The sequence below is a fragment of the Myodes glareolus genome, chromosome 25, assembly GCF_982192425.1.
Source record: "Myodes glareolus chromosome 25, mMyoGla1.1, whole genome shotgun sequence".
NCBI lineage: Eukaryota > Metazoa > Chordata > Mammalia > Rodentia > Cricetidae > Myodes > Myodes glareolus.
The window spans coordinates 35,028,728-35,044,094 of NC_142050.1; the positions used below are offsets into that span (position 1 = coordinate 35,028,728).

The window sequence follows — 15,367 nt, forward strand, 5'->3', positions numbered from 1 at the left end:
TGTTACATATATCCAGCATATAAAAGCACAGAATACACACTTTCATCCAAAAGGAAGGAATGTGAGCATAAGGAGAACCAAAGGAAGACCAAAACCCAGCAGGGCAACCATCAAATCCTGTAGCTTTATGTCCAGTATCAGGGGCTTTATTAGCAAAGAGATTAAATAGCTCCGCCCCTTCAGCTTTGCTGCCTACAACATACACCTCTCTCAAGCAGGTTATACTCCTTGTGTGTGGTTCCCCTGGGCATATGTCTCACAGATCTGGCATCTCCCACATCTTGGATTTCCACTGTAGCCCAGGTTTTATCTTCCCAGCTTCATGCAATGGCCACTCACCGCTCCCTGAAGGGATTCCAACCCTGCCTCACATGGCCCAGCTTCGGTGGCTCTCTGAAACCACAGAGAAAGAATTCACCACCCTCTCACTCTGGCTTCTCTCATGCCTCAAAAGCAAGTGTGGCACGGAAGGCACAGCCAAGTTTGGCTGCCAACTTGGGAAGAACTCTTGCTCCCTTGGCTCATATTTATAGGAGCTTTGTAATGCTTTCTAGAAATGGGAAACTCAGGCCTTTTCCTGTCCCACATGGGAGGTTAGATGGATGGGTCTTTCCCTGAGACCACCTTTCCTAGTTCAACACAGTAGGAGGCTTTTCTTTAGTGGCATTAACCTCCTCAACAATGACAACCTTTTCTTCACCACAGGATATGGTTGGAAGCTTTTTTTCTGAGGTCTCTCACCTTCTCCTCTAAGATCTGCGCATTTCCTTTCTGCCCCAGTTGTTGTTTTTCATTGTAGACCTGCATAAGACTAATAAATAATAACCATGCTAAAGATTCCATCTGATGCTGTCCCAAAATTTCTTCCACCAAAGAAGCTGGTCCACTACTTTTCATTTAGCCTCATGCAAGTTCTTAGGATACAGGCAGAAGGCAAGATTCTTTGCTAAAGCATCCTGTGGGTGGCTTCAGCCTAGTTACTCATAAAATCCTTCTTTCCTTCTGAAACTTCCAACCCAGGCCTCCACAATCCATATAACTCTCAGCACTACAGTCTTCCAGGCTTCTGTTAGGATGAGCTGTTGAGTTCTGATTACAATTTTCTAGTCCAATGTTTTCCACATTTCTCAAAACAAGAAAGAAAGAAAGGAAGAAAGAGAGAGAGAGAGAGAGAGAGAGAGAGAGAGAGAGAGAGAGAGAAAGCAGACAACAACAAAAGCAAGATGAAGTTCTTGAGCACAACAACCTCATTTCTGTATTAGTAACATTTTTGTGGCTATAATAAGATACCACAACCAAAGGCAACTTAAGATAGAGTTTATTTTGACTTATGCTCCCAGATGACTAGATGTCCGTAATAGTGAGGGAGCCACGGTAGCAGGAGCAGGCAGCTGAGAGATCACATCTCAACCCTATGCACAGAAATCAGAGAGCAAACTGAAGGTAGATTGAGGCTATAACCTTTAAAAGCCCCAAGCGACACACTTCCTCCAGCAAGGCTGCACTACCTAAACCTTCCCCAAATAGTACCACCAACTGGAGACTAAGTATTCAAGCATATGAGCCTCTGGAGGACATTTCTTGTTTAACTACAACACTCATCCACAACTGAAAATCCCTAATGCAAACTCTATAATAATTCTTCAGATGTACAAAGACAAATATGGTAACAAAAAACTAGCGAAATAATGGCCAAAGTTCAGTCAGTTCATGAACCTAAAGCAGCCCACCTGGAGGTCTCCTCTCCACCCACACACTACCTCTTTCTGCTTGCCCAGCTCCAAAGGTTCAAGGCTGGTGTTTAAGTCTGCAGATGGATGCATATAGATGTCTCTTTCAAGTCTGAAATCAGGTGTGCACTAGCATGTTCTCCACGGATGGTTAGAACAGAGCTAAGATCATCTGGGGACACATGCCCGTACATCTTTGCATACCGTCACCACAATGATAGAGCACTTGCTCTCCCGGTCTCCCCCCCCCCCGCACCAATGGCATTGCCACAGTAGCAGCTAGCTAGTTTGCATTCCCAACGCTTGTGAAGTTCCCTGGTACTGGGTCCTCAATGCACACACAAGAGAATCAATGAATGCATAAAGAATGTAAAGTAAATTTCACCTGGCATGGCAAGATGACTTGACACAAAGGCTCACAACCTGAGGGTGATCTAAAGAACCCACAGGGTGGAAGGGTAAGATTGACTCCCACAAGTTTCTCTCTGGCCTCATGACAGCATGCTACATAGCCTAGCCTCCCCGAAATTAATTAATGCCATTACACTTTTTTAAATAAATATCACCAAACTAGAGTGAAATTGTACTTCCAGTTATTCTCCTGGCAACCACACAGAGAGATTTCTGCTCCAACAATTTCATTCTCTGTACATCCCTTTCTCTTCCTTAAACCAGGAAGGAAAGAAGGAAGCAAGGACGGCAGGAAGGCAAGATTATTGATTTTGGAAACCTGATTACTTGGGAATAACTTTAATCCCATTAAACGTTGGCACAGATTTTACAGTACTGAATATTGCCACGAGAGATCCACGAGAAAATGAGATTCAGTACTGAGGATCCAAAGCTAACTCTCCCCTGACAGTCCCCAGTCACCTGCATTCGCTGCCTTACCTGTCACATTCACCAGCAACAGACAGAAGCATCAATCTACACAGCACTGGGAGGCCCTGCCCTTGCAGTACATCCCGGGTTTCATTTATTTATCGAGACAGAGTCACATGTAGCCCAGGCTGGCCCTCAAACTAATTATACCATTAAGGACAACCTTGAATTTCTGATTCTCCTGCACGCCCCCCCCCCCCAGTGCTGGGTTTACATGCTTGCACTATCATGCCTGGATTTAAGTTTGGCGATGCTGAGAATTATATGTGAGGTTTTTGCACGCTGGCAAGCATGCGTCAGTTGACCTACATCCCCAGCCCCAGCTTTGGTTTTAAATAGATGACCCAATGTCCGTGTAAATTAGGGTGACCATCTCAGTATCCCTGATACAGCTCTTATTCAGCCCTTGGCCTCCAGCACCACTGGCGTCAGCAGCCCATGTTCACCTTTAAAAAATTGCCTTGGTTTAGACAACACAGTGTGTGGTCACGCTTTGTGCATTCTCTGACCTTTATAGCATGCTCCCTGCTTTGGTTCAGAATCATGGAGACATAGCCGAGCCCATCTGTCCTTTCCACCTTGCCCATTCCTTCTGACGATAAACACCTTTGGTGTGTTCACACACCATGACGACTGTCTTGCCCTAAAGATTACCTTCTGCCTCTTAATTTGCGCATGTTCTTCTTTCTCTCTGAAAAACTCTCTTTCCTCAAGCCCCCTCACACATAATGAGCACTCTTTCCCCGTCTGTGAAACAGCCTCTGTCCACATCTAGCCACAGGGATTTCCCTGTCAAACTCACATGACCTTTGCCTTGATAAAACAGGATAAGGTGGGAAGGGTCTGTCTTCAGAAATCAGTTCCTTCCTCTCCCAGAACTCTGCTCTATTTTGCCTGAAGTCAGCTGGTAGTACCTGGCTACAATAATGCCAACTGGTCGTCATTCTTCAAAGATGGCGTAAGAGGGGAAGCATAAATCTAATACATAATCTATATGTGCATGCTTTTTCACAAAAATGTATTCTTCTTCTACATGAAAACGTCTGCGGAAGTTGCAAGCAGAGCATCTTCCTTGTTTGTCTGACGTCTTCCGGAAGCAGGCACCCATCACCTTTCTCCAGCATCCTCACATGACAGCCATCTACATCACACTTAAACATATCCGTAGAGCCCACGTCTCTAGGCACCTAAGTGCCCTAATGAACAACTCTGTGCAACAGAAGCTCTCAGACTTAGGTTCGGGTACCACCCACACCACAGTAGCTAATGTGCTTCTTGAAAATCACTTGCTTAAAAGTCCAGCTCCAGGCAGAGCTGAGTCGGCACAGTAAAATTGCTCACCAGTACTGCAGGGGGACCGTACGCCCACTGGAGGGTCATAACCACTGTTAGAGACACTGGCTATGGATCTGGAGTTCTACTCCATCTTCCTTCCGGATGGAAAGTCACTTCCCTTTTCTTCAAAGCAGCTCTTCAAATAACAGGAGGTCTTTTTCTACACATTCCTCCTTAATACTCAGCTGTTTACTTTATCAAAAAGCTCTATACCCTGAGCCAGCTAGGTCACTCTCCTGTTGATCTTCCATCGCATTCCAATGTCTCTCCCAAAACGCAGCATTCAGGATGGTCATACATCACACTCTGAACTGGGCGGAGAGCTAGAAGGTACCGAATGCCTTTGTCACACACTGCCAGCTATGTGCTGAGGATTCATTTCCATTCCTACCAAGTGGTCATGTGACAAGCCATCTCAGCCGAGACCAGCCATTGGGAGGTCTCATCACTTTATCAGACTCCATTAATTAAAGAGGCCCATGAGGCTGACTCCCTCCTCAGGGCTGCATTGTTTATAAGTCTCATACATAGACTGGCAACATATTTCCTTTTGTGTGTTGTCTGTTCCTGTTCTGTTTCCGACTTTAATTCACTACGACAGTACTATGCCAACTACATCCTGCTTGTGCACTGCACCGAATTCTCACACAGCATTACCCCGCTTCGCGGGGGAGGAGACTCCATTTAGTAGCAGCAAGGACCTTGCCTTGAGGAAACACATGGGGCATTTCCCACCTCCTCATTTGTTTGTGACTTGGCTTAAGCAACATCTTTTCGGGAGATAGCTCTTCATCTTGCTGAGATTTTTAAAATGGGGTTGAAAGGGCTAAGTGCCTATAGTAAAGTCAAAGATGAAGGTGGAAGGGCACAGAGTTCTCACAGCCCCACCCTGGATCGCCTGCTAGCATCCTCCTTATTTGCCTTGTGTTTCTCCTGGCCTAGAGGTCCCGGTGGCCAAACAGTGATGGATAGAAACGCTAACTGTGCACAGAGAGGAGGAGGAGGATGGAGCTGGGTGTGATGGCACACCTGTAATTGCCACACTAGGGCCACTGGGGCAGAAGGATCTCAGCACCAGCTACCCAGTCAGTTCCAGATCAGCCTGCCCTACCTAGGGGCATACTGGAAAAGGAGGTGCCTGTCATTAATTCATATATTTGTTAAGAGAACTGTAACAAGCAGCTGTCCCGAAATGAGTGCCCAGAAAAGGACCAAGGGGAGCCATTCGGAGAGGGGCAGGACTAGGTAATGAACCAGGCCACCTGTTGCATCCATAGAGCACACGTGCAAGGCAAAGCTCGCCTTCCTTTCTTCCATTTCATATTATCTGCTATCCCAAGACCAATGTTTATACAATTATCTAAGACCTTCATGTTAATTCATTATTTATAGCATTTTAGTCCAAACAGCTGAGCTTCTCACAGATTTGGCTAATTTAATCAAACCCCATGCAATTATACTTTAATTAAAACTACATATGCATAAAGTTGAAATGCTGATATTTAAATCAATCGAATTCACAACAAGATTAGAAAAAATGCAAACGATTAATTACAGATCCAAATTAGAAACAAAATTCAAAGCAATTTAATCCTTCTCTCATTTTCTGTCTAGAAGGTAGCCATGACCTTCTAGGTCATGAATCCTCAATGTCACACAGAGGTTGGAAACACGGAGACTCAAATCCAAGTTTCTTGACTTCAGATCCATAAACTGGTCATCTGAGCCAATCCTGGGCCTTTTGTTGTTCCCTATATCCATTAAACAAACTTGACTTTCACCAAAAAAACAGCACAATTTTTCTAAACAATTATCTACTAATGAGGGGATTAAAGCTGCTATGGTGTTGGAGCAGGTGTTGGCTTTGAGACTTGGTCATTTTAGCAACTCAGAAGCCCTCGGGCTCCTTTCTCTTCCAGAAGCTCTCACAGAAGCTCAGTCTTCCTTGCGACAGAAACACATTCACATATTATTTGATTGCCCTACATTTTCCTCAAACCATTTTCATGGATAATAAAAATATAATAAAAGCTCTATATTTTATGACATCATTTTCTTAAATTGGAAGGAAGCCTTCTCTTCTTTGTTCTTTACTATTCCAAGATTTCTGTCACTCTATTTATAGGTTAATTTTTTAAATGTAGGCAAAAATTAATTCTACTTTCTCAACATTAAACTTTCAGTCGCTCCATGACTTACTGTATGGTCACTGATCTTTCTTCATGGTTTATTTTCTTTTTTTCAGCACTGGGAATCAAACCTAGGGTCTTACACATGCTCGACAAATATTCTACTACTGAGCTACATTTTCCATCTTCTTATAATTCAGTGTTTAATTGTAATTGTTACCTTGGCACAATCTGGAGCAACTGAGAAGAGAGTACCTCAATAAGGGATTGTCTAGGTCAGGCTAGCTGATGGGCCCAGTGTCTATGGGGTTGTCCTATTGACTTTAACTGAGGTAGGAAGACCCAGCCCACTGTGGGCAGCACCATTCCCTAAGCAGGCGATCCTGGGCAGTATGAATGTAGAAAAGGTACTAAGCACACAGTAAGTATGCAGGCACACATTCTCTCTCTCTCTCTCTCTCTCTCTCTCTCTCTCTCTCTGTTTTTGATTGTGTGTGTGACTAGACATTTCAAGCTCCCGCCTTGACTCCCCCGCAGTGGTGGACTGTGACCTGGAATTGTAAACTTAATAAACCTTTTCTCCCAAAGCATGTTCTGTCACAGTAATAGAGAAACGAGACTATGTAACGATGTCACCCAGGCTGTTCTCAAGTCTGTCATCCTATACCTTCCTCCTCGGTGCTGTGATTTTAGGTAAGAGCTCCCATACCTAGCTCCTGAAGAGAAGTTTAAACCCTACATAGGTTGTACTAAATAGGGGCACAAAGTGAGTTTTAATAAGCAAAAAGCTGCCCCTACTCACCTGGCTGTTGATTTATCAAATCATTTCTGGAACCGTGTTCTCCAGATCTCGGTGTGGAGACAGGCAAACCCCATCTACATCCCACATAGCCATTTCTACCCGCATCACGGGACTCCTGCGCCCCACAGTCCTGCCCACTTCCTCTCCACACAAGCCTCCTACCACTCCAGGACCCACCATGATTTTCCCTCATCTACATTCACCTCCTCTCTGATTCTTTCCCACAATACCCTCACGACCACTGTGGCGCTCAGCATCACACTACGTTGAGTGTAACCTACCCAATGAAGCCTTAATGTCATTAGAATTGACAACCTGGAGGTATGGAAACTTGATACAGAGGCTGTTAAACCTTAAAAGCAAGCGGGAAGGTCTATGCCACGAGGATGGAGCCTTTCCAAGCCCATCCTGGGCTGTCTGGTTCGGAACCACTTTCCTTCCATCTCCGCCATCCACAGACAACCGCTGTTTCCCCGGAAGACTAAATGGGCACCGTGGGACATACTCACTGCAAATCGGACTTGGCAGTTCTCCTCGCCCAGGTAGCAGAGGTCGCCCGAGACGTTGGTCTCCAGCCACAGGTGCTCCCCGTTCACAGCATTCTCCTGTAAGGACAAGACCCACCCACTTCAGTTTTCTCTTCAGCACCAATGGAGGGACTTCAACTCTGGATTTTTTTACGGAAGACACTTAGTGAGTCCCTGGAATTTAAACACTCTTTATGGGATCTTCAAAGACACTGGTGGGGCTCACCTTATTATGTATGGAAATTCTGGCTGGATTTGACCCTATGAAAACTCTGGAAAGGGAAAATGGTGTTCGGGAATATTCATCCATAACCAAGAGAGCGATGAGGTCTGTGAAGGCCTTATTCATGGATGCATTATCTTGAAACCATTTTCAATGAATGCAGAAAAGACAACTCTGAAGGGTTCCGTGTAAAAGCTTGATTACCCAGACCCCACACTGCTGATGTGATGACACAGGAGACAAAGTTAGATTTTAAAAACAAATTCCTCTACTTAGTGAATTAACTAAGAAAGAGGGCAATAGTATTAAGATACTTTAGGTAAGAATGGCTGACAACACACTTATTCTTAGCCCGCCTCTCTGGACTCACAGCACAATGCGTTTCTACTAATCCAAACATGCTGCTAATTTGGTGAGGCCTCCCACTCAGTTCTAAATTTTACTAACTAGGTAATTTGTCTGCTGCCTAAGAATACGCACTTCTGATGGTGAGCAGGGCTGCTGTGATGTACGACACAATGAGCCACAGCCCTGTTTTACCCATAAATGTGCGGCATACAATAGAGAGGAGGGCGGTCATTTGGCTTTTAAATATGAAAAACAGAATTCTATGGTCTTCTTCTGATACACCTCTTTAGAGAACATGAATTTATGTACTAACCGCATATCCTGTTTATTTGCTGAAAGGATGAAATATTGGAGAAAACACTGTATTAGATTAACCATAAAGGAACACGAGACTAAGCCTGTGGAGTTTATAGGAAAAGTTCTGCAGTTTTCTATCTTATTCCATATCAAAAATACAAGGGCTACCTCTCTTTTGATGGAGGATACTGTGGGCTGAACTATGCCCCTGTCCCCAGTTCATATATTAAAATCTAACTCACAGCATGATGGTATTAGGACAGGCCTTTGGAAAGCAATCAAGTCACGAAGGCAGAGCTTTCACTATGGAATCAATGCTCTTACAGAAAGGAACTCAAGAGGGCTCCCCTTTCTGCATACTCCTGAAGCAAGGAAGAGCCACCTGAGTTCACAGCAGGAGAAATTTACCTGCCAGACAAGAAGAGGGCCCTCGCCATGAACTCAGTGGACCAGCACCTTGTCCTTGTATCTTTTGGGCTTGAAAATGATGGGAAATCAATGTCTGTGGCTTAAGCCACCCCAGTCTGTGGCAGACAACAGAGGATGACTTCAATAAAGAGCTTGACAGGAGAGCCAAGTAATTTAAAGTCCATCATACATCTGAGCCACTCTTAGGATAGCTCATTCCAGAAGCATCCACACAACAGCCTTCCCGATGTCGGATCTTAGAAGAGAAAAACAGAAATATAGACCAAATGTTTCCAGCAGGACGAGGGGAGAGAGCACTAGTTACCATGCTAAACAATGAACGTACTTCTTCATATTTAAATGGAATACATTTTCCTTTCTGGGTGAACAGTCTCAAATGGTTTCAGGAAAGAAAATCCACAGGCCATATTGTGACCGAGGATCCAAATCAGTGGTTCTCAACCTTCCTTATCCTGTGACTCTTTAATACAGTTCCTCATGTTCTGTTGACCCCCCCAACCATAAAATCATTTTCATTGTTATTTTACAACTGCAATTTTACAACTGCTATGAATAATAATGCAACTATCTATGCTTTCCAATGGTCGTAAATGACCCCTGTGAAAGGGTTGGTGTAGGTGGGTCTTCTATCTATCTGTTGCTTTCATTGGTTAATTAATAAAGAAAACTGCTTGGCCTGATAGGTCAGAACATAGGTGGGTGGAGTAGACAGAACAGAATGCTGGGAGAAAGAAGCAGAGTCAAGCAGACGCCATGGAACCAGACGCCAGGTCAGACATGCTGAATCTTTCCTGGTAAGCCACCACCTCATGGTGCTACACAGATTATTAGAAATGGATTAATGGAGATGTGAGAATTAGCCAATAAGAGGCTAGAACTAACAGGCCAGGCAGTGTTTAAATGAATACAATTTGTGTGTTGTTATTTCGGGTGTAAAGCTAGCCATGCGGGAGCCAGGCGGGATGAAAAGCAGGTCTGCCTGCCTCATCACTACAAAGGGTTATTTGACCACCAAAGGAGCTGTGACCCACACATTGAGAACCACAGATCTAGATGTGTTTCAAGACTCAAGAAAAGTGAGGCAGTCTCAAAACAGCAAGAGTAAGATATGACCATGTAGACCAGTGATCAGGCAGATAGGTGACAAAGGCCTCAAGCGCCTTTTTTTTTCTGATTTTTTTCTTCTCCCCCAGTAGTAATCTTCTTTGATGAGCAATGTTCAGTTCGTCCAGTTCTTGTGGGACACTATCAGAAGAAAGAAAGACTAGACATGGGGCTGGACCATGAAGGTTCTTAGAAAATGATGACATCATTAGAGAGTAAAACACAAATGCGTTTCTTTAGAAGATGCCCTGAAGAATCTAAACCACCACAGGAGTCACCTACCGTCCAACTTAAACTTCTAACCGATTATCCAAAACCATCCCTTTTTATTCTGTGGTTTGACTCATTCATGAAATTCTTGTTCTTCAGCACTGGCACCAGTCAGAGAGATGCTGTGATATCTCACACTGACAAACTGACTAGGAAAGTTGTGAACTACACATGACATAATAACAGGAAATACAACCATGTTAAGGAACCCAATATAAAACCGTTGCAGTGACGCAAATGTCAAGAACTGTTGACAGTAACAAGCTAGGTGTGCCCCAGTGAGGTCCTGGAAGGGCAGGTAAGGCAGGCAGGGACAGGTAAGAACCTGGGAGTCAGACTATTGTACGCACCACATACCAGACTTATAGGCCAAGAGTTCTCCTTAGCCTTAGACTCCTTTGCTCAATAGTATACCATCTGCAAGCTTTCAGAGACTCACTGGTCAGACTTGCCTCAGCGTCATTCACAGAAAGACCACTACTTTTACTTAGCCCCAGTTTTTATGGGAACTTGATTTAAAAGAGATGAACCTTTGGAAGGGAAAAGAAGGAGGCTTTAGTGTATCCTTCAACCCTCTAATGCACTGGTTCTTAGTTTGTGCTATCTACTTAGTGGCCTGATAAAAAATTTTAAAATATGTGGGTATGATTTCAAAGAGTCTGTATCAGTGAATCTTAATGAAATTTGTGGAAAGCAATTGCTCAAAGGTCCTAAGGTGGCCCCAATGTGCTTTGGAGTCTATGACCCAATAGACCTCACCCTCCTCTACCAGCTTTTTAGATAATAGATTCTACAACATGCCTGTGATCCAAAATACTGCATTTCATTCTTCTCTGTCTTGTACGACCACTAGAGAAGAAGATAAGAGAGACATGGCCTGAAATATCTCCATCAATTTTAAGAAAACACACGTTCATCACAAAAATCCCACAGGTACTAGGCAAAGAGTGCAACATGTACAGACATCTAAAGAGAGGACAGAGTAAAACATACACTACTTAAATTGGTATGCTTACTATGGGAAGTAGTTCCTAAGGAAATAATTCTAATGGGACAAAAAGGCAAGCATACACCTGACTAGGTTAATCTAAACGTCTCAAAGGGGGAAAAAATGATCACAAGAAGTACACCACAACAGAATGTTGTAAAATCTAGAAGCACAAATGTAGAGATTGGTCATATAGAAAACTTCATGATATGGAATCACATAAATAAAAAAGAAAATTCAGAACTGACCTGTACCATGGTCACAGATACACAGAAAAATTAGAGCTGAAAGCAACAAAGTACATCAATAGTGGACTCCTTGACGCACATCTGTTTCCATTCTTCTCCCACAGGGGAAGCTCAATGGAGAATTCTTATATTTTGCCACTTCCTTTACACACCATTCTGGTTTCCTGAGCCCAGTTCCAGGTGTTCTTCTTTCACACACCAGTACTCTTTTCCAGATCACCAGTGACATCACATGGCTGAATCCAATAGCCAAGGATCAAGCTTCACGTTCATCAGCAACTTTAACACTGGTGGTTGCTCGCCTCATCCAGAGGCACCGTCTTCTACTCTGCTGCTAACTCTTCCTAGTCTCCATTGTTTGATTTTCCTTATTTCCAAACTTCAGTGCTGAAGGGTTCTACAGTTCGGGGCTCAGATCTTTATATCTTCCACCTACATTCAGTCCTTAGATGGCCGCACTGAGTTTCCTTGGCTTTGGCACTTCTTGAGTAATTGTTACCTTCCAACTTATGAATTTAATATGACCCATCTTCCTTGAGTTTCACACATAAACAATTGCCCACAGCATCTCCCCAGAAGACCTAATAAACATCGTAAATCCTTATGTTGTCAAGAACCTGATTTCCTCCACTGATATGGTCTTCCTTGTCTTGGATTTTCAGTATTACTATTATGGCATTACCATTTTTCCTACTTTGGCTAAAACTCTGAAGTCCTTCTATAGTTCCCTCTTATTTACAACTAATCTCATTTCATCTTAATTTCAAAATGCACCTGAGGTCCAGCTACTACCCAGTGCTTCTACTGTTACGTCCAGCTCTGGTTTAGAATATCTCAATAGCCAACCACAACTGGTATCCCTACTTTTGTTTTTGTTTTTGTTTTGTATTTAAATCACTGCTTGGCCCATTAGCTTTAGCTTCTTATTTGCTAACTCTTATATCTTAACTTAACCCATTTCTAGTAAACTGTGAATGGCCACAAGGCTGTGGCTTATGGGGTAAAGTTCCAGTGCCTGTGTCCGGCTTTTGTGTCCACCCTCATGATCTGTTTTTCACAATGCAACATCAGCAGTAGTTGGGGGTTAAAGCCTGAGACTTTCTACTTCTCGGCTGCCCTCTGCAGCAGCCTAGGGAGCCCTAAGCAGAGACCGTTACTGAGGTGAGGCGGGAGTTTTCTGCAGTAAAGAATTTCAGGTAAGTCAGAATTAAGCAGAGCTGGAGTTTATGAAGAAGAGCCCTTTAACAGACTTCAGCGCAGACGCTAACAGAGAGACATGAGGGGAGGGGGATAAAACAATCTCAAGTGTAAACAGGCTTCTTGGGAGACACTGGATCTTAAGTATCTGACCAAGAGCCATAAATATGATTTGCTTGGTTTAATTTGGTTTTGTTTTTTTGAGCCAGGATCTCATGTAGCTCGGGCTGTCCTTAAACTTGCTACACAGCTCAAGATGAGCTTTCAACACTTTATCCACCTGCTTCAACCTCCCAAGTGCTGGGGCTACAGGCACGAGTGAGCCACTGTGATTTTGGTGGCTCTCAAGTTAATCTCAAATAGTTTCTAAGGATCTTTATTCTTCCCCTTACCCCCCCTTTCCAATACATGATATGGCAGGGTAAGTCCAGAGGTGCCTGGGATGGGATTGGCATTTAATAAGGTAAATCAAGAGTCAATCACGGGGTGACTGGAGAAGATTCTTGTGAGATTTCATAGAAAATTGAAGGTCTGCTACTGGGCAAAGAGAAAGGCCATACTCAAAGGTCATGTTCACTTAGGCCTTTGTGCACAACTTCCTGTAGAGTTAGCGTTTGAATCTATAGCATCTTTATATTAACAGAACATTGTCTATAGGTCAACAGCCTTCAGAATAAACGTTAACTGTGCTGGAATTCTAACGCTCAGCTGGAGAGAGACTACACCGACATTCCTGGCAAGGGGCTACTTTTCCTACCTATGTCTCCTTAATTCTCCCTTTCTATCTAGCTTCAAAATAGAAATCTGGTCGATGGCTGGTCTGCTTGTTAGCTCCTCATGCTGATGGAAGAACCTTAAGTCTTTCCTTGCATAGTCCTTGGGTGTCTCTGGGTTCTCTTCCTATTTGTGGTCTCTCAAGCTCTAGTCTTCCCGCCTCTTTTCCTGCTATGCTTCTATCCAGGAGTTGACTGACAGGCACCCTACTCTCCTTGCTGTTTCTCAAGAGGAGTGGAAGGTCTCAGGTCAAGTCCACTGAACTTGCTGTCCTGTGCTGCAGCCTTGTATAACCTTGATGTCAGTGTTGTGTGTTCCTCACTTCATCTAGGTTTGCTCAGGTATTCTCATCAAAAATGGCTCACTACACATTTTTTTTTTCTTTACTCAAATTCCTTACCCCTCTCTGGACTAATTTATATGCCTAATTTCTATTTGTAGTTTGGTCATCAGATCAAGAGTTATTTCCTTTAAAAGTCCTCAATGCCCCATAATCCAAGACAAATTACTTCGCTAGTTTCTGTCATGTTTCATGTGTCTTTTTCACTATCTACCTTAAGTGGCACTTATTCATATATTAGCATAGTTATTTGATTGACATTTCTTTACATACTATATTTTAAGGTCCATAAAAGCGTTAAATTTACAACAACTTGCTGTATGATCAATATTAAACCTCAATACACTTTAAAAAATAAAACTAAAAATCATTGAGTAAATGAGTAAATACACATTTTTGTCACATCTAACTGCTAGAGGCAGAAAGGAAAAATTACCGTGATTTTATGTCCTTTAGTTTGAAGTCATAAATTATAACACGTGGAAGTCCAACATAGTGGAGGCATGCAAAAATATGATGGCATACTTTTTTATTTTATTATTATTTTTCTTTATTTTTTGTTGAGCTATACATTTTTCTTGGCTCCCCTTTATTTTTCCCCCTCACTAGGCAAGCATGCTCCCTCCTCCCTCCTTGTTTGCATGGTGATGCTCCAGAAGCGTGAGATTAACAGCTTCACTGAGTTATGCATGCTTGCCTAGTGAATTCTCCATCCTCAGTACAGTCTCAGAGATTCCTAAATCCTAACTAATGTTAGAAGTGAGAGTGGTCCTAAGGACTCCTGACTTCTACATAGAGGATACCTGGGTGCTGCCAGCATTAGGATGAACTAACACATGACTGGCTTTGGTTTGCTTTCTACATATCTTCTGACTCCTTATAACATGAACTCTGTTACAAAGTAGATAGGCTACTTAGTAGTCACATGATTCGGGACCCTCTCATTTCCCTAAACCCCAGTTAATTTGCCAGTAAAATTATAAAAATAAATGCTCCTCTATCCCAGGGTCACTGGGAAAGTTCAGCGCAATAACAAAAATATGTCAAGAGTGTGACCATAAGGAGTTAGTAGGTATTTCTTTTCTTTTCTTTTTAATCATGTTGCTTTTGCTTTCTGATTTTCCCTCTTCTCCTTAATCCATATATCCTGACATTTTTAAATTTCTTTTCTCGGTCATCATGACAGAGACTGCCATTCATCAAATCCTTTTTCTCCTCTTCTTGAACATATAGCTAGTTCTAATTTCCCAGCTTCCCTTGCAGTTGGAAGTGGCTGTGAAAGCAAGTTCTAAACAAAAGACCAGGAGCAGAGGTTCCAGGCAGGTCCCTCAGATCTACCTGGAGGGGTCAACTGGTTTCTTCATCCACAGTGACTTACTGGGGTGACCAGTCTCTCGGACAATTTTAGAGACCTCCTTGAGATGTCAACATAGCAGTCAGTGTCTGCCCGTGAATAACTGTGAGGAGTCTGGCTCAATCCAACCACCTAGACTAGTCCTGGTTTACGGCGTGGGTGAGAGAGAAATAACTCTATATTACGACTTTACATGCCCGAGTCTCTTCTTCACAGCAGCCTACTTTACTCACAAGGAATGCAGACTTTTCTCTTGGTTCTTATTTGTGTCTAGGTTTCCTTTTATGACTGAGCCTGTACCAGGCTTCCTTAGTATCCACTAGACAGCAAATACAATAGAGTCCCAGTTTCTTCTGATAAATGCCCTGGCTAATTTTACACTGTCATACA

At 43.1% G+C, this 15,367-nt stretch overlaps 1 protein-coding gene across 6 annotated transcripts in view; it reads right to left on the reverse strand.

Moving 5' to 3' along the window:
• Positions 1–15,367, reverse strand: part of Dgki (diacylglycerol kinase iota) — a 455,950-nt gene that overhangs the window by 287,606 nt on the left and 152,977 nt on the right. For all 6 annotated transcript variants that reach the window (XM_085683757.2, XM_085683755.2, XM_085683753.2 and 3 more), the window contains exon 3: positions 7,388–7,483. In XM_085683757.2, coding sequence (XP_085539883.1) covers positions 7,388–7,483 — 96 coding nt within the window. The remainder of the gene's footprint in view (positions 1–7,387; positions 7,484–15,367) is intronic.